The sequence below is a fragment of the Salvelinus alpinus genome, chromosome 7 (assembly GCF_045679555.1).
Source record: "Salvelinus alpinus chromosome 7, SLU_Salpinus.1, whole genome shotgun sequence".
In the NCBI taxonomy this organism is placed as follows: Eukaryota; Metazoa; Chordata; class Actinopteri; order Salmoniformes; family Salmonidae; genus Salvelinus; species Salvelinus alpinus.
This window is the reverse complement of record NC_092092.1, coordinates 64,701,163-64,721,949: the sequence shown is the minus strand read 5'-3', so window position 1 is coordinate 64,721,949 and position 20,787 is coordinate 64,701,163. Positions and strand designations below refer to the sequence as shown.

The 20,787-nt window shown below is 44.8% G+C and overlaps 1 protein-coding gene across 2 annotated transcripts in view; it reads right to left on the bottom strand.

Annotated features, from left to right (window-relative positions):
- The window catches only part of LOC139581473 (slit homolog 3 protein-like), a 517,437-nt gene that overhangs the window by 480,583 nt on the left and 16,067 nt on the right, over positions 1-20,787 (bottom strand). For both annotated transcript variants that reach the window (XM_071411265.1, XM_071411266.1), the window contains exons 4-5: positions 18,219-18,290; positions 10,857-10,928 (exon numbers count right to left, since the gene is read on the bottom strand). In XM_071411265.1, the coding sequence (XP_071267366.1) occupies positions 10,857-10,928; positions 18,219-18,290 (144 nt within the window). The remainder of the gene's footprint in view (positions 1-10,856; positions 10,929-18,218; positions 18,291-20,787) is intronic.

Here is a 20,787-nt window from a genome sequence, read left to right as displayed (position 1 = left end):
CTCTGTTCACAAACACAAACACACCCCACAGAGCCCCAGGACAACAGCACAATTAGACCCAACCAAATCATGAGAAAACAAAAAGATAATTACTTGACACATTGGAAAGAATTAACAAAAAAACTGAGCAAACTAGAATGCTATTTGGCCCTAAACAGAGAGTACACAGTGGCAGAATACCTGACCACTGTGACTGACCCAAACTTAAGGAAAGCTTTGACTATGTACAGACTCAGTGAGCATAGCCTTGCTATTGAGAAAGGCCGCCGTAGGCAGACATGGCTCTCAAGAGAAGACAGGCTATGTGCACACTGCCCACAAAATGAGGTGGAAACTGAGCTGCACTTCCTAACCTCCTGCCCAATGTATGACCATATTAGAGAGACATATTTCCCTCAGATTACACAGATCCACAAAGAATTTGAAAACAAATCCAATTTTGATAAACTCCCATATCTACTGGGAGAAATTCCACAGTGTGCCATCACAGCAGCAAGATTTGTGACCTGTTGCCACAAGAAAAGGGCAACCAGTGAAGAACAAACACCATTGTAAATACAACCCATATTTATGCTTATTTATTTTAACTTGTGTGCTTTAACCATTTGTACATTGTTACAACACTGTATATATATAATATAACATTTGTAATGTCTTTATTGTTTTGAAACTTCTGTATGTGTAATGTTTACTGTTAATTTGTATTGTTTATTTCACTTTTGTATAATATCTACCTCACTTGCTTTTGCAATGTTAACACATGTTTCCCATGCCAATAAAGCCCCTTGAATTGAATTGAATTGAGAGAGAGAGAGGGAGAGAGAGAGAGAGAGAGAGCTAGAGAGAGAGAGAGAGCTAGAGAGAGAGAGAGCTAGAGAGAGAGAGAGAGCTAGAGAGCTAGAGAGAGCTAGAGAGCTAGAGGGAGAGAGAGAGAGAGAGAGAGAGAGAGAGAGAGAGAGAGAGAGAGAGAGAGAGAGAGAGAGAGAGCTAGAGAGAGAGCTAGAGAGCTAGCTAGAGAGCTAGAGAGCTAGAGAGAGATAGAGAGCTAGAGGGAGAGAGAGAGAGAGCTAGAGAGAGAGAGAGAGCTAGAGAGAGAGCGAGAGCGAGAGCGAGAGCGAGAGCGAGAGCGAGTAGAGAGAGAGAGCGAGTAGAGAGAGAGAGGGGGAGAGAGGGGGAGAGAGAGAGAGAGTAGAGGGAGAGGGGGAGAGAGAGAGAGAGAGAGAGAGAGAGAGAGAGAGAGAGAGAGAGAGAGAGAGAGAGAGAGAGAGAGAGAGAGAGAGAGAGAGAGAGTGCACTTCCTAACCTCCTGCCCAATGTATGACCATATTAGAGAGACATATTTCCCTCAGATTACACAGATCCACAAAGAATTTGAAAACAAATCCAATTTTGATAAACTCCCATATCTACTGGGAGAAATTCCACAGTGTGCCATCACAGCAGCAAGATTTGTGACCTGTTGCCACAAGAAAAGGGCAACCAGTGAAGAACAAACACCATTGTAAATACAACCCATATTTATGCTTATTTATTTTAACTTGTGTGCTTTAACCATTTGTACATTGTTACAACACTGTATATATATAATATAACATTTGTAATGTCTTTATTGTTTTGAAACTTCTGTATGTGTAATGTTTACTGTTAATTTGTATTGTTTATTTCACTTTTGTATAATATCTACCTCACTTGCTTTGGCAATGTTAACACATGTTTCCCATGCCAATAAAGCCCCTTGAATTGAATTGAATTGAATTGAATTGAATTGAGAGAGAGAGCGAGAGAGAGAGAGAGAGAGAGAGAGAGAGAGAGAGAGAGAAATAAAAAAAGAGGGAGAGATACTGTAGAAAGAGGAGGAGTGTACTAATTAACAGATATCCTTAATTGGCTATATTAAGTTTCACTGTTGGATCTTGTCTTGTGGGACCTCCCACCTAGCCGACAGCTTCTACTCAGAACACTTTTACACTTCCCTCTCTGCATACTAACTAACTCATTGTGGAAAACACACAAAAAAACAATATCATTGACAAAAATAAATAAAAAGAGTTCAGTATCTACCAACAGGCTGTGCCTCGGCCGGTTGTCATTCGCTCAGCATCAGAGCTCCAAAGTCTTTGTAGCTTGTATTTATCTAAATATGTATTTGTAGCTTGTATTTATATAAATATGTATTTTTAGTAAATCGCAAAGCTGTCTGGCCTCTAGAAACTGGCTGAGTGCAGCCCTATTTTGGAAGACATTTGGCTCGCATTCTGGAAGAGCTTTGTTTCTCTGTAAAAACAAGGGCCTACTGGCGGAGCTGCATGACAGGACTCCATGGTTTATGTGTTTGGGACATATTGAATTATTAGGCAGCTATCGCAGGCAGAAGGAGCATTGTGGTCAGGCAGTACACAGCCACACAACCTGTTCGCCAGCTTAACAGCTTTATAGAGAAACACTGATACGAAGCTTGGCGCAGTGCTACACGGTACTCCACGTCTGTCTGTTCTGCAGGGTTTGGTTTAAAGCACCATACTTTAACACAGAGGAGAGGACTATGAAAAAGCTCCACCTGGTGCCTCCGTGTGTTAGCTAAATCACAGCTCGTCCAACAGGATCAAACAGGGAGGCAGACCAGGCGTGAGAAGCCAAATGTCGGGAAGTTATTTGTTTCTCGCAAATATGAAGTGCCGTGAATACCGAACTGGAGCTGGAGCTGGAGCCGGAGTGATTGGAAAACATGGAGTGATGGGAAAAACTGAGTAATGGGAAAACACAGAGTGATGTATAAAACAAAGTAATGGGAAAACACGGAGTGATGGGGAAAAACTGAGTAATGGGAAAACATGGAGTGAGGGAAAAAACGGAGTAATGGGAAAACACGGAGTGATGGGAAAACTGAGTAATGGGAAAACACAGAGTGATGGGAAAAACGGAGTAATGGGAAAACACGAAGTGATGGGAAAACTGAGTAATGGGAAAACACAGAGTGATGGGAAAACTGAGTAATGGGAAACGGAGTAATGGGAAAACACGGAGTGATGGGAAAAACTGAGTAATGGGAAAAACACAGAGTGATGTAAAAAACGGAGTAATGTGAAAACACGAAGTGATGAGAAAAAAAATTGTGATGGGAAAACATGGAGTGATGAGAAAAAAAATTGTGATGGGAAAACACGGAGTGATGAGAAAAAAATTGTGATGGGAAAACATGGAGTGATGAGAAAACACAGTGATGGGAAAACACGGAGTGATGGGACAACACGGAGTGATGGGACAACAACGTTGTGATGGAACACAACAGTGATGGGAAAACACGGAGTAATGGGATAACACAGAGTGATGAGAAAACACGGAGTGATGGGACAACAACGTTGTGATGGAAAACAACAGAGTGAAGGGAAAACAGAGTGATGGGAAAAACGGAGTAATGTGAAAACACGGAGTGATGGGAAAAATAATTGTGATGGGAAAACACGGAGTGATGAGAAAATAAATTGTGATGGGAAAACACGGAGTGATGGGACAACAACATTGTGATGGAAAACAACAGAGTGATGGGAAAACACAGAGCGATGAGAAAAAAAATTGTGATGGGAAAACACGGAGTGATGAGAAAACACGGAGTGATGGGAAAACACAGAGTGATGGAAAAACAGAGTGATGGGAAAACAGAGTGATGGAAAAACACAGAGTGATGGGAAAACACGGAGTGATGGGACCACAACGTTGTGATGGAAAACAACAGAGTGATGGGAAAACACAGAGTGATGAGAAAAAAAATTGTGATGGGAAAACACGGAGTGATGAGAAAACACGGAGTGATGGGAAAACACGGAGTGATGGGACCACAACGTTGTGATGGAAAACAACAGAGTAATGGGATAACACGGAGTGATGTGAAAACACGGAGTGATGGGAAAACACGGAGTGATGGGACCACAACGTTGTGATGGAAAACAACAGAGTGATGGGAAACCACAGAGTGATGGGAAAACACGGAGTGATGGGACACCAACGTTGTGATGGAAAACAACAGAGTGATGGGACAACAACGTTGTGATGGAAAACAACAGAGTGATGGGAAAACACAGAGTGATGGGAAAACAACGTGGTGATGGAAAACAACAGAGTGACGGGAAAAAACAGAGTGATGGGACAACAACGTGGTGATGGGAAAACAATGGAGTGATGGGAAACCACGGAGTAATGAGAAACCACGGAGTGATGAGAAACCACGGAGTGATGGGAAATACACGGAGTGATGGGAAAAACACGGAATGATGGGAAAACACAGAACGATTCCTGACACAAAAACCAACTTTGGGCAGATGATAGTGGTTTTTGGGAGGGGGTGGGGGTGGGGGTGTAGCTGGCCCGTTCCCAGCCTCTAGCATCAATTTACTCCTTCTGGCATAATTAATCACAAGGAGTTTCTGAGGAGTATTGAAACTTACAATACCAGCTAACTGCTCTCTACATCACCACACTACACTACTGGCCGTAGCATTCAGACCAGCTAACTGCTCTCTACATCACCACACTACACTACTGGCCGTAGCATTCAGACCAGCTAACTGCTCTCTACATCACCACACTACACTACTGGCCGTAGCATTCAGACCAGCTAACTGCTCTCTACATCACCACACTACTGGCCGTAGCATTCAGACCAGCTAACTGCTCTCTACATCACCACACTACACTACTGGCCGTAGCATTCAGACCAGCTAACTGCTCTCTACATCACCACACTACACTACTGGCCGTAGCATTCAGACCAGCTAACTGCTCTTTACATCACCACACTACACTACTGTCTGTAGCATTCAGACCAGCTAACTGCTCTCTACATCACCACACTACACTACTGGCCGTAGCATTCAGACCAGCTAACTGCTCTCTACATCACCACACTACACTACTGGCCGTAGCATTCAGACCAGCAAACTGCTCTCTACATCACCACACTACACTACTGGCCGTAACATTCAGACCAGCAAACTGCTCTCTACATCACCACACTACACTACTGGCCGTAGCATTCAGACCAGCTAACTGCTCTCTACATCACCACACTACACTACTGGCCGTAGCATTCAGACCAGCAAACTGCTCTCTACATCACCACACTACACTACTGGCCGTAGCATTCAGACCAGCTAACTGCTCTCTACATCACCACACTACACTACTGGCCGTAACATTCAGACCAGCAAACTGCTCTCTACATCACCACACTACACTACTGGCCGTAGCATTCAGACCAGCTACATGCTCTCTACATCACCACACTACACTACTGTCTGTAGCATTCAGACCAGCTAACTGCTCTCTACATCACCACACTACACTACTGGCCGTAGCATTCAGACCAGCTAACTGCTCTCTACATCACCACACTACACTACTGGCCGTAGCATTCAGACCAGCAAACTGCTCTCTACATCACCACACTACACTACTGGCCGTAACATTCAGACCAGCAAACTGCTCTCTACATCACCACACTACACTACTGGCCGTAGCATTCAGACCAGCTAACTGCTCTCTACATCACCACACTACACTACTGGCCGTAGCATTCAGACCAGCAAACTGCTCTCTACATCACCACACTACACTACTGGCCGTAGCATTCAGACCAGCTAACTGCTCTCTACATCACCACACTACACTACTGGCCGTAACATTCAGACCAGCAAACTGCTCTCTACATCACCACACTACACTACTGGCCGTAGCATTCAGACCAGCTAACTGCTCTCTACATCACCACACTACACTACTGGCCGTAACATTCAGACCAGCAAACTGCTCTCTACATCACCACACTACACTACTGGCCGTAACATTCAGACCAGCAAACTGCTCTCTACATCACCACACTACACTACTGGCCGTAGTATTCAGACCAGCTAACTGCTCTCTACATCACCACACTACACTACTGGCCGTAGTATTCAGACCAGCTAACTGCTCTCTACATCACCACACTACACTACTGGCCGTAACATTCAGACCAGCAAACTGCTCTTTACATCACCACACTACACTACTGGCCGTAGTATTCAGACCAGCTAACTGCTCTCTACATCACCACACTACACTACTGGCCATAGCATTCAGACCAGCTAACTGCTCTCTACATCACCACACTACACTACTGGCCGTAGCATTCAGACCAGCTAACTGCTCTCTACATCACCACATTACACTACTGGCCGTAGTATTCAGACCAGCTAACTGCTCTCTACATCACCACACTACACTACTGGCCGTAGCATTCAGACCAGCTAACTGCTCTCTACATCACCACACTACACTACTGGCCGTAACATTCAGACCAGCTAACTGCTCTCTACATCACCACACTACACTACTGGCCGTAGCATTCAGACCAGCTAACTGCTCTCTACATCACCACACTACTGGCCGTAGCATTCAGACCAGCTAACTGCTCTCTACATCACCACACTACACTACTGGCCGTAGCATTCAGACCAGCAAACTGCTCTCTACATCACCACATTACACTACTGGCCGTAGCATTCAGACCAGCAAACTGCTCTCTACATCACCACACTACACTACTGGCCGTAGTATTCAGACCAGCTAACTGCTCTCTACATCACCACACTACTGGCCGTAGCATTCAGACCAGCTAACTGCTCTCTACATCACCACACCACACTACTGGCCGTAGTATTCAGACCAGCTAACTGCTCTCTACATCACCACACTACTGGCCGTAGCATTCAGACCAGCTAACTGCTCTCTACATCACCACACTACACTACTGGCCGTAGCATTCAGACCAGCTAACTGCTCTCTACTCAGAAACGGATAATTGGTCACCAAGATTACAGACCGGACTCTCAATTGACCAGAGAGAGGGGTGCAGGGGGAGACAACATCGTGCATAACATCCCCCCCCCCCCCCTCACCCATACGCACCAATCACATGCAACCTGAGCAGGGTATAATGGCAGGGGGTGGTTGAGTCCCATGGGTATCGCTGACTGGAATATCCTGCATTCAAACGCTACAGTGCGGCCCAGCACCGCGCAGCGACCGGCCAGGAGGAAGTGGAGTTAATATGGGGGGCCCACTTCCAGTCACCATTAATAAATAGAGGCAGGCATCTTCATGGCCTCCCTCTACTTCTTAATTTGCTTTCCATTAGCCATCAAGATGAAGAGCGGCTGTCAGTGAAGAGGAGGAGGAGGATAGAGATACAGAGCAGAGAGAGAGAGAGCGAGAGAGAAAGAGAGAAAGAAAAAGAAATAGAGAGAAAGAAAGAACGAATGAAAGAGAGAGAGATAGAGGGAGAAAGACCACAGCTCACACAGACAGACAGTGCTCTGCAGAGCGGAGCTGCAGTCTCAGCCCTGTAACTCTAACCACATTCCTTCCAGGCAGAGCGGACCTGCACAGGGAGCGCTGACCACCAACGCCCCAGCCAGCAGCCCAGTGGCTCCATCACCCATGATGGTCTGTTCCGCCACCACTATCTCTCAACTCATCTATTATGCATGTGTTTGCATGATGGCACACACATCAGAGTCCACCAGACTGACAGGACATACCATCTTTCTTTTCTCTTCACTTCCACTCCCCTGTCCGCCTGTCTTACCTCCTTCTTCTCCAGCTAAGTTAATAAGCCGTTACCTTAATCTGAACCGACCCAAACCAGCAGAATGTTTCTGGAAATGCTGGTCAGCGCGAAGGGAGAGGGCGAGGGCTGGACTCACATCGAATAACCCTGTCGGAATGTGATGAGCTGAGTATGCTTTCTACAGCTGCCCCGGTCTGGCCGGTCCGAGCAGGTTTTTTTTATACCAGGGTTAGGGGTTAGGCAATTCATATCACACTAACATCACAGAGAATAAACCAGTATGACAGGGAGAGGTTATGAGCCTGCTCTTAAACCACCTCTCTCTCCAACCAGATTAGGGGAGCCTTCATTATAGACTAGTTTAGACAGCAAAACGTCACCGGCTAAAACCCTCAAAAGAACTTTGGGGAAAACTTCAGATTTGCTGATGGTAAAAAGATAAGAACAGAGAGATTTACAGTATTTGCTCTGGACTTTGTCCATTCTTTCCACTCCATAGAAAATGTCTGGGATTGTAAAGAATGACTTATAAACCTCTGATAAATAATACAAATGAATTGCCAGTTATGCTTTTAAGGTGGAGCAGCATGGGGAGGAGAGGAAATTAAACTCTAATTCTCAACAAGTGTTTCTTAGACAGTATTGATAGCCCAGAGGAGAAATACAAACTGCTAATAATTAGCCGCAGTTGATGTAAAGAGAGTCTAATTTATTTAAACAGAGCCATGACTGCTGTCGTGAAATACGGATCAAACCATCACCACAAAATTAAATCTCCGCAGAGGGAGAACAAAGAGATCATGAATTCATATCTGGAGTAGAGGTCGACCGATTAATCGGAATGGCCGATCAATTAGGGCCGATTTCAAGTTTTCATAACAATCGGTAATCGATATTTTTGGACACCGATTTGCCGAATTGTTAATTTTTTTATATATATATTTTTTTAACACCATTATTTAACAAGGCAAGTCAGTTAAGAACACATTCTTATTTTCAATGACGGCCTAGGAACGGTGGGTTAACTGCCTTGTTCAGGGGCAGAACGACAGATTTTTACCTTGTCAGCTCGGGGTTTCGTTTCTGCAATCTTCCGGTTACTAGTCCAACGCTCTAACCACCTGCCTTACATTGCACTCCACGAGGAGCCTGCGTGGCAGGTTGACTACCTGTTACGCGAGCGCAGAGAAAAGCCAAGGTAAGTTGCTAGCTAGCATTAAACGTATCTTATAAAAAACAATCAACCTTAACATAATCACTAGTTAACTACACATGGTTGATGATATTACTAGTATATCTAGCGTGTCCTGCGTTACATATAATCAATGTGCCTACTTCGACAAACGGTGATGATTTAACAAGCGCATTTGCGAAAAAAGCACTGTAGTTGCACCAATGTACCTAACCATAAACATCAATGCCTTTCTTTAAAATCAATACACAAGTATATATTTTTAAACCTGCATATTTAGTTAATATTGCCTGCTAACATGAATTTCTTATAATTAGGGAAATTGTGTCACTTCTATTGCGTTCCGTGCAAGCAGTCAGGGTATATGCAGCAGTTTGGTCCACCTGGCTCATTGCGAACTGTGTGAAGTCCATTTATTCCTAACAAAGGGCGTAATTAATTTGCCAGAATTGTACATAATTATGACATAACATTGAAGGTTGTGCAATGTAACAGCAATATTTAGACTTAGGGATGCCACCCGTTAGATAAAATACGTAACGGTTCCGTATTTCACTGAAAGAATAAACGTTTTGTTTTCGAAATGATAGTTTCCGGATTCGACCATTTTAATGACCAAAGGCTCGTATTTCTGTGTGTTATTATGTTATAATTAAGTCTATGATTTGATAGAGCAGTCTGACTGAGCGATGGTAGGCAGCAGCAGGCTCGTAAGCATTCATTCAAACAGCACTTTCGTGCGTTTGCCAGCAGCTATTGCGCTGTTTATGACTTCAAGCCTATCAACTCCCGAGATTAGGCTGGTGTAACCGATGTGAATTGGCTAGCTAGTTAGCGGGGTGCGCGCTAATAGTGTTTCAAACGTCACTCGCTCTGAGACTCTGAGCGAGGAGAGGGACGGAAGCTATACTGTTACACTGGCAATACTAAAGTGCCTATAAGAACATCCAATAGTCAAAGGTATATGAAATACAAATCGTATAGAGAGAAATAGTCCTATAATTCCTATAATAACTACAACCTAAAACTTCTTACCTGGGATTATTGAAGTCTTATGTTAGAATCTGGCAGTTCAAATCTCTTTTTGCATAATGGAAACATTTCACAGAGAACAAAACAATCCACTAAACCTGAGTTAATAGAAAAGTTTAAACCCCAACGCTGCTCCTCAGTTAATAGAGAAGTTTAAACCTCACTAAACCTCAGTTAATAGAGAAGTTTAAACCCCACTAAACCTCAGTTAATAGAGAAGTTTAAACTCCACTAAACCTCAGTTAATAGAGAAGTTTAAACCCCACTAAACCTCAGTTAATAGAGAAGTTTAAACCCCACTAAACCTCAGTTAATAGAGAAGTTTAAACCCCACTAAACCTCAGTTAATAGAGAAGTTTAAACCCCACTAAACCTCAGTTAATAGAGAAGTTTAAACCCCACTAAACCTCAGTTAATAGAGAAGTTTAAACCCCACTAAACCTCAGTTAATAGTGAAGTTTTAAACCCCAATGCTGCTCCATATTCATCCACATGTTCGGTCGGTCTTTTCCACCCAGGGCCAACCTGTTCCACCCAGGGCCAACCTGTTTCACCCAGGGCCAACCTGTTTCACTCAGGGCCAACCTGTTTCACCCAGGGCCAACCTGAGCGAGAGTGTTTCTCAGAGGACTAGCTCTAGTAAGGCTAACGGCTGCGGCAAGGCTAACGGCTGCGGTGTCACCTGGCCACACATCCTGAATATTCAGGAATTAAAATTCTGCAATGTCCCTCTCCGGTCCAAGGAAAACATTCCCCCTAGCACGCCTTCACCTCATGGATCGGAGAACAGAGCGAGGCTGTGTCACCTTATGTCTTACAACTACAACCCAAATAAAAGCCCAACATCCGTGGGGTTAAAGAATAATAACACAGTACCTCCTCTCCTCTTTCAAATGTATGGGAAGCTTCATATTTGAGCAGAAAACCCCCTTCCAGGACAATGATTGAAATTTAAACAGTGGGGAAATTGACTGTGAAGTTTTCCAGCGATTGGACATCAAAGAAAAGAAAAGTAGCGTTGTGACTTACAGACGGCCCAGCTTGGGGGTGGACTGGAACAGCAGCTCTGGCAGAACCTGCAGCTTGTTCCGGTTCAGACGCCTGTATGAGAGGGAGGGAGGGAGGGAGGGAGGGAGGGAGGGAGGGAGGGAGGGAGGGAGGGAGGGAGGGAGGGAGGGAGGGAGGGAGGGAGGGAGGGAGGGAGGGAGGGAGGGAACATCAGTGTGGTCAAAACAACCGCTGTTTGATGAGGCAGTCTATGTCAAATGAATAGAGTTTGGTCTGTGTTTGTGTGTGGTGTAATGAGAGAGACACAGAGACACAGAAACAGAGCAAAATCAAGCACCATTGGGAACAGAGATTGATGAGAAGGCAGGAGAAAACATAAATGACACCCAGACGCTCAAATCAATCATTCAGATTAGAACCTCTGAACTGGGGTAACCCTGGTCGCGGTACAGGAAGACATCGTCTGGGGGTCAAGAGTTCACAGTTGGGCTAAGGCTTATGGGAAAGCGGGTGATGTCCTATGAAGATGGGCATAAGAAGTTACCAAGCTCTGAAGGTATCTGAAGTCTTTAAAGGCCATTATCACTGCGAGGAGGCTCCACAGGCTAACATGGGGGGGTTGGGAGAGTAGATCTTATCATGGCACCAAAGCCTTTCTCTGAGACGGGAGGGCACAGGGGGTCACAGGGCAGAGCTGAGGTATGTGGAGAAGTGGAGGAGGACTCAGGATGTCATATAACACGCCCTCAGAGCCGGATCACACTCCCTCTGTCTCCCTCTGTTCTGTTCTCATCCATCCCGGCCTACATCACCGCATAGAGAGGGAGAGACTCGAGTCTAACCTAATACCGAGCCAGCTAGCATATCAACCTTCCACGCTGTTACGCCACAAATCACAATATCTCAAAGCTAAGGCCTCCACCTTTGATGTGACCTCAATGAGAAACACAGCATTAGAGAGCAGATCAACTGTCACCTACGTTGTCTAGCTTGGAATCTTCAATAAAACTGAAGTACCACTTAACAGTTGGGACTTATCTAATCAAAGTAAATCCGATCTGTTTTGCTACATGCTGTACTGATTCTTCAGTTGAACTCCCTCACCTCTTACTGCCAGACATTTCCCCCAGAGAGATGACATGACTGGAGACAGATGTTCTCATGGCCCTGTCTATGATCTCTGTCAGTGTGTCATCCCTGTCATGTTACACCACACTACTAACCATAAACCTGGCTGGCAAGCCTGGCATGGATGTGTTTGGTTCTCTTACCAGTTTGTGGACTCGCCAGCTACTTCCAGACCAGAAGAAACACAGTGATACAGATGAGGTAAGTAAACCAAGTGTCTAGTTTCACGTCAGTGTGTTGACATTCACAATCAGTGATGGTTCACCTTTGTCAAGGAGCAGGTGACTTTAATGTTAATGTAAACGTGATCATCCTTACATAAATAGGGCTTTTTGAGTGCTTCCAAGTGCACATATAGGACTCATTTTAGGAAGCGAGGCATATGTCACACATCTCTACTTCACAGGAGAGGCATTAGAATGTATTCTTTTCTTTCTGTTTTTTCTTTCTTTTTTGGCAGAAATGCCTTCTGGAACATGTGAACTTTCATGTGCTTTAATAGCATTATTGTATTACATCCGTAAATATGAATACAATTGTTAAATTACGAGCCTAGTTGGTTTAGCCACGGAAAAAGTTAGGAACCTTCCCACTAGCTATGATTGGCTGAGAAAATGGATGGGCTGGACATGCCGGGAAATTAGTTTGCATGCTTCTGTCTATAACATGAACTGCTCAGTATGTGTTTATTGTCCTTTCCACCACAGCGTTTTTGTTTGGCAACTTTTCTCAACAACATTGATGCCCTAAATTTAGCAGCCGCTATCGACAGATCAGTTGGAAAAAGTGATGGGCTACTTTCTGCACACGCCACGGTCACTGTGAACCGGAGTGATTTGACACAACGCTGTCCAAATAAGATGTTGCTACAAACAAAACAGAGTGAAATGCTTCCAGTCTGTCGTGAAGCGTTCATCCATTTATATGGGTAATAATCTAGCTACATTTTCAGATATTATATGTTTCAAAGTTTGCCAGAAAGTCGTTTTCATTGCAAGTTAAAGTATACTGTTAGCTAGCTAGTGAACGTTACTGTAGCGCTCTACTTCCGGCGCCGACAGAAATGGCCGCCTCGCTTCGCGTTCCTAGGAAACTATGCAGTATTTCGTTTTTTTACGTGTTATTTATTACATTGGTAACATAGGTAATCTTAGGTTTTATTACATACAGTCGGGAGGAACTACTGGATATAAGAGCAACGTCAACTAACCATCATTACGACCAGGAATACGACTTTCCCGAAGCGGATCCTGTGTTTTGCCCACCTGTGTTTTGCCCACCACCCGGGACAATGGATCGGATCCCAGCCGGTGAACCAATACAACGACGCCGTAAAAGGGGCAGAAGAAGTGGTCTTCTGGTCAGGCTCCGGAGACGGGCACATCGCGCACCGCTCCCGAGCATACTACTCGCCAATGTCCAGTCTCTTGACAACAAGGTTGATGAAATCCGAGCAAGGGTAGCATTCCAGAGAGACATCAGAGGCTGTAACGTTCTTTGCTTCACGGAAACATGGCTCACTCGAGACACGGAGTCGGAGTCGGTACAGCCAGCTGGTTTCTTCACGCATCGCGCCGACAGAAACAAATATCTTTCTGGTAAGAAGAGGGGCGGGGGGTATGCCTTATGATTAACGAGACGTGGTGTGATCATAACAACATACAGGAACTCAAGTCCTTCTGTTCACCTGACTTAGAATTCCTCACAATCAAATGTCGACCGCATTATCTACCAAGAGAATACTCTTCGATTATAATCACAGCCGCATATATTCCCCCCCAAGCAGACACATCGATGGCCCTGAACAAACTTTATTTGACTCTATGTAAACTGAAAACCACATATCCTGAGGCTGCATTCATTGTAGCTGGGGATTTTAACAAGGCTAATCTGAAAACAAGACTCCCTAAATTCTATCAGCATATCGATTGTGCTACCAGGGCTGGTAAAACCCTGGATCATTGTTATTCTATCTTCCGCGACGCATATAAGGCCCTCCCCCGCCCTCCTTTCGGAAAAGCTGACCACGATATTTTGTTGCTTCCAGCCTATAGACAGACACTAAAACAGGAAGCTCCCGCTCTCAGGTCTGTTCAACGCTGGTCCGACCAATCTGATTCCACGCTTCAAGACTGCTTCGATCAAGTGGATTGGGATATCTTCCGCATTGCGTCAAACAACAACATTGACGAATACGCTGATTCGGTGAACGAGTTCATTAGCAAGTGCATTGGCGATGTCGTACCCACAGCAACTATTAAAACATTCCCCAACCAGAAACCGTGGATTGATGGTAGCATTCGCGCAAAACTGAAAGCGCGAACCACTGCTTTTAACCAGGGCAAGGTGACTGGAAACATGACCGAATACAAACAGTGTAGCTATTCCCTCCGCAAGGCAATCAAACTAGCTAAGCGTCAGTATAGAGACAAAGTAGAGTCGCAAATCAACGGCTCAGAGACAAGATGTATGTGGCAGGGTCTACAGTCAATCACGGATTACAAAAAGAAAACCAGCCCCGTCGCGGACCAGGATGTCTTGCTCCCAGACAGACTAAACAACTTCTTTGCTCGCTTTGAGGACAATACAGTGCCACTGACACGGCCCGCTACCAAAACCTGTGGATTCTCCTTCACTGCAGCTGACGTGAGTAAAACATTTAAACGTGTTAACTCTCGCAAGGCTGCAGGCCCAGACGTCATCCCCAGCCGCACCCTCAGAGCATGCGCAGACCAGCTGGCTGGTGTGTTTACGAACATATTCAATCAATCCTCATCCCAGTCTGCTGTTCCCACATGCTTCAAGAGGGCCACCATTGTTCCTGTTCCCAAGAAAGCTAAGGTAACTGAGCTAAACGACTACCGCCCCGTAGCACTCACTTCCGTCATCATGAAGTGCTTTGAGAGACTAGTCAAGGACCATATCACCTCCACCCTACCTGACACCCTAGACCCACTCCAATTTGCTTACCGCCCCAATAGGTCCACAGACGACGCAATCGCAACCACACTGCCCTAACCCATCTGGACAAGAGGAATACCTATGTGAGAATGCTGTTCATCGACTACAGCTCAGCATTTAACACCATAGTACCCTCCAAACTCGTCATCAAGCTCGAGACCCTGGGTCTCGACCCCGCCCTGTGCAACTGGGTACTGGACTTCCTGACAGGCTTCCCCCAGGTGGTGACGGTAGGTAACAACATCTCCACCCCACTGATCCTCAACACTGGGGCCCCACAAGGGTGCGTTCTGAGCCCTCTCCTGTACTCCCTGTTCACCCACGACTGCGTGGCCATGCACGCCTCCAACTCAATCATCAAGTTGCAGACGACACTACAGTGGTAGGCTTGATTACCAACAACGACGAGACGGCCTACAGGGAGGAGGTGAGGGCCCTCGGAGTGTGGTGTCAGGAAAATAACCTCACACTCAACGTCAACAAAACAAAGGAGATGATCGTAGACTTCAGGAAACAGCAGAGGGAGCACCCCCCTATCCACATCGACGGGACAGTAGTGAAGAGGGTAGAAAGTTTTAAGTTCCTCGGTGTACACATCATGGACAAACTGAATTGGTCCACCCACACAGACGGTGTGGTGAAGAACGTGCAGCAGCGCCTCTTCAACCTCAGGAGGCTGAAGAAATTCGGCTTGTCACCAAAAGCACTCACAAACTTCTACAGATGCACAATCGAGAGCATCCTGTCGGGCTGTATCACCGCCTGGTATGGCAACTGCTCAGCCCACAACCGTAAGGCTCTCCAGAGGGTAGTGAGGTCTGCACAACGCATCACTGGGGGCAAACTACCTGCCCTCCAGGACACCTATTCCACCCGATGTCACAGGAAGGCCATAAAGATCATCAAGGACAACAACCACCCGAGCCACTGCCTGTTCACCCCGCTATCATCCAGAAGGCGAGGTCAGTACAGGTGCATCAAAGCAGGGACCGAGAGACTGAAAAACAGCTTCTATCTCAAGGCCATCAGACTGTTAAACTAACATTGAGTGGCTGCTGCCATACATGTAAAAAATGTATCACTAGCCACTTTAAACAATGCCACTTAATATAATGTTTACATACCCTACATTACGCATCTCAAATGTATATACTGTACTATACTAGATACCATCTACTGCATCTTGCCTATGCCGTTCTGTACCATCACCCATTCATATATCTTTATGTACATATTCTTCATCCCTTTACACTTGTGTGTATAAGGTAGCTGTTGTGAAATTGTTAGGTTAGATTACTCGTTTGTTATTACTGCATTGTCGGAACTAGAAGCACTTCGCTACACTCGCATTAACATCTGCTAACCATGGGTATGTGATAAATAAAATTTGATTTGATTTGAGCTTGCTGGCTCGCTATCTAACGTTACGTGTATGATCTGTATAGTAATATTATTTGAATCAGAAATACATTTCCATTGCTAGTTATAGCCTAATGTTAGCTGGCTAACATTGAACATAGTTGGTTAGCTCTTTAGCTACCTGCAGATTCATCAAATCAAATCAAATTTTCTTTGTCACATATTCATGTTTAGCAGATGTTATTGCGGGTGTAGCGAAATGCTTGTGTTTCTAGCTCCAACAGTGCAGTAATATCTAACAATTCACAACAATACACAGAATACACACAACCTAAAAGTAAAATATATGAATATATATAAATATTAGGATGACCAATGTCGGAGAGGCATAGACTAAAATACAGTCAAATAGAATACAGTATATACATTTGAGATGAGTAAAGCAAACATATGCAAACATTATTAAAGTGACTGGTGTTCCATTATTAAAGTGGCCAGTGATTTGAAGTCTAAGTATATGGGACAGCAGCCTCTAAGGTGCTGGGTTATGTAACCGGGTGGAAGCCGTCTAGTGATACTACAGCTATGACAATGTTTGTATTGTTATTAGTATGAGTTGAGATTATGCCGGTTCATTGTTTAGCTAGCTAGCTACATGTCTAAAGAAAAGACTCCACTTCGCCAGATGATTACATGACCCATCAAGTTAGCCAGGTGTATCTGGGGGTGTTTACTGCCATCTTTTGTATTTCATGAACATGTGTACATGTCAAGACAATAGTGACCCATCCACTTATCTATATGTAGCTGGGGGGTGGTTATAGCATTTATTTCACATGACCCATCAATTTAGACAAGTGTGTCTGGGTAAGCTCATCTAATATTTATAAAATATATTTTATCTTGGCACTTTCTGTTTTTGATATTGCTACTATGCAAGTAACCATTTCACTGTAGCGTTTACACCTTCTTCATCCTGTGCATGTGACAAATAAACATAGATTTTAATAGATATAGTGTGTATTTAACGGAGACGGTAATGTGAAGAACAACATGACCTGCACCAGAAAGTCCCAATAGGATACAGGTCAAGGACTAGATAAGGTGTATTTTAACATGGAGTTTTTCCTTATTGTAGGCTCCTGCTTTTAACACTTTTAGTCTTGCAATCTTTGGTCATTTACTAAACTACTTACTCTGTTTAGCACATGGCCTCACATGTGAATCTTTAAACAGATGGGTGGGGCTAAAGTGAAGAGGGTGTGAACGATGCTGAATGGGTGTAGAAGAGCTCTCCTTAGGCGTTCCACAACTTTCAAGGGACATTTTCTCAAAAGTGGGGTTACAAGTTTATCAACTTTCAAAGCAGAATTACTTTCCCATTGTTTCTCAACTGCAGTGTATAATATACCATTTTGTAGCTCCGATTCTACTTTCAACCAATGTAAAAAACACAATTTCAAATTTTGCTACATAAGACCGAATCAAGGTGGTCGGTCACATATTGTAAATATTAATGAAAACAAAAAAATTATTTTTGGTCTTCATTTGAAGTTAGGGTTAGGCATTAGAGTTAGCAGTGTGGTTAGGGTTAAGGTTTTAAAATCTGATTTTATGACTTTGTGGCTGTTCCAGCTAGTGACCATTCTGCAGAGCTGCCTCCAGAACAAAATACATGATGAAAACACACACACACACACACACACACACACACACACACACACACACACACACACACACACACACACACACACACACACACACACACACACACACACACACACACACACACACACACACACACACACGCACTTAAGCATACAGAAACAGTGTAAATACCCAAACACAAACAGTGAGGGGTGAAAAGTGTCACGAGTGTGACAGTCTACTGCAGTGACTGCTGGGTAGGGAGGTAGGTCAGCTAGGGATACTTACAGTCTCTCCAGCTGTTTGAGGTCCTGGAACGCCCCCCTCTCAATCACGGTGATCTGGTTGTCCTCTAGGTGCCTGACAGAAAAGAGAGAGACAACATAATCAATAAATACAATTACATCAGTATATAAAGGCCATGCTCTCACACAATGGGTTCAAGGCAACATGGGGTAAAGGCCATACTCTCACAACATGGGGTAAAGGCCATGCTCTCACAACATGGGCTGAAGGCCATACTCTCACAACATGGGGTAAAGGCGATGCTCTCCAAACATGCGGTAAAGTCAACATGGGGTAAAGGCCATACTCTCACAACATGGGGTAAAGGCCATGCTCTCACAACATGGGCTGAAGGCCATACTCTCACAACATGGGGTAAAGGCGATGCTCTCCAAACATGCGGTAAAGTCAACATGGGGTAAAGGCCATGCACTCACAATATGGGGTAAAGGACATGCTCTCACAACATGGGGTAAAGGCCATGCTCTCACACAATTGGGTAAAGGACATGTTCTCACAACATGGGGTAAAGGCTACATGGGGTAAAGGCTACATGGGGTAAAGGCTATATGGGTAAAGGTTACATGGGGTAAAGGCTATATGGGGTAAAGGCTACATGGGGTAAAGGCTATATGGGTAAAGGCTACATGGGGTAAAGGCTATATGGGTAAAGGTTACATGGGGTAAAGGCTATATGGGGTAAAGGCTACATGGGGTAAAGGCTATATGGGGTAAAGGCTACATGGGGTAAAGGCTATATGGGTAAAGGTTACATGGGGTAAAGGCTATATGGGGTAAAGGCTACATGGGGTGAAGGTTACATGGGGTAAAGGCTATATGGGGTAAATGCTATATGGGGTAAAGGCTACATGGGGTAAAGGAAACATGGGGTAAAGGCTACATGGGGTAAAGGAAACATGGGGTAAAGGAAACATGGGGTAAAGGCTACATGGGGTAAAGGCTACATGGGGTAAAGGCTATATGGGGTAAAGGCTACATGGGGTAAAGGAAACATGGGGTAAAGGCTACATGGGGTAAAGGAAACATGGGGTAAAGGAAACATGGGGTAAAGGCTACATGGGGTAAAGGAAACATGGGGTAAAGGCTACATGGGGTGAAGGTTACATGGGGTAAAGGCTACATGGGTAAAGGCAACATGGGGTAAAGGTTACATGGGGTAAAGGAAACATGGGGTAAAGGCAACATGGGGTGAAGGTTACATGGGGTAAAGGTTACATGGGGTGAAGGCTACATGGGTAAAGGCTACATGGGTAAGGCTACATGGGGTAAAGGCTACATGGGGTAAAGGCTACATGGGGTAAAGGCAACATGGGGTAAAGGTTACATGGGGTAAAGGCTACATGGGGTAAAGGCTACATGGGGTAAAGGCTACATGGGGTAAAGGCTACATGGGGTAAAGGCTACATGGGTAAAGGCTACATGGGTAAGGCTACATGGGGTAAAGGCTACATGGGGTAAAGGCTACATGGGGTAAAGGTTACATGGGGTAAAGGCTACATGGGTAAAGGCTACATGGGTAAGGCTACATGGGGTAAAGGCTACATGGGTAAAGGCTACATGGGTAAGGCTACATGGGGTAAAGGCAACATGGGGTAAAGGTTACATGGGGTAAAGGCTACATGGGTAAAGGCTACATGGGTAAGGCTACATGGGGTAAAGGCTACATGGGGTAAAGGCAACATGGGGTAAAGGTTACATGGGGTAAAGGCTACATGGGGTAAAGGCTACATGGGGTAAAGGCTACATGGGGTAAAGGCAACATGGGGTAAAGGTTACATGGGGTAAAGGCTACATGGGTAAAGGCTACATGGGTAAGGCTACATGGGGTAAAGGCTACATGGGGTAAAGGCAACATGGGTAAAGGCAACATGGGGTAAAGGTTACATGGGGTGAAGGCTACATGGGGTAAAGGCTACATGGGGTAAAGGCAACATGGGGTAAAGGTTACATGGGGTGAAGGCTACATGGGGTAAAGGCTACATGGGTAAAGGCTACATGGGTAAGGCTACATGGGGTAAAGGCTACATGGGGTAAAGGCAACATGGGTAAAGGCAACATGGGGTAAAGGTTACATGGGGTGAAGGCTACATGGGGTAAAGGCTACATGGGGTAAAGGCAAAATGGGGTAAAGGCTACATTACTCTAGTCAGTCTACCCTCTGCTCCGGGAACATCTTGTCATGGATCCCTAACGTTTTCCAGATGCATTATAAGGCAGAATATCTACAACTCCATGGATATGCTGTGTTTATATTTGTGTCTGTGGATATTAAGACCAATTTGAAGTGACATATTTGAGAAGCATATGAATCCCAGAGTGACTGATACTCAAGGCGACTCGATACAGCCAAGGTCAAAAGTAAAACGTGGAAACCCGAGACAGAAAACATACGCTTGTCATGTGGAATTCCGATTTTTTGGCAGGAGGCTATCAGTTATAAATGGTATTTTAAGCAAATGTTTATATGTGGCTGTTTTAGGACCATTAATTCATGTTTTTGTCATTTCAGTTTGTCAGGAGAGATGACACAGTTGGCCTCATCATAGGGAAC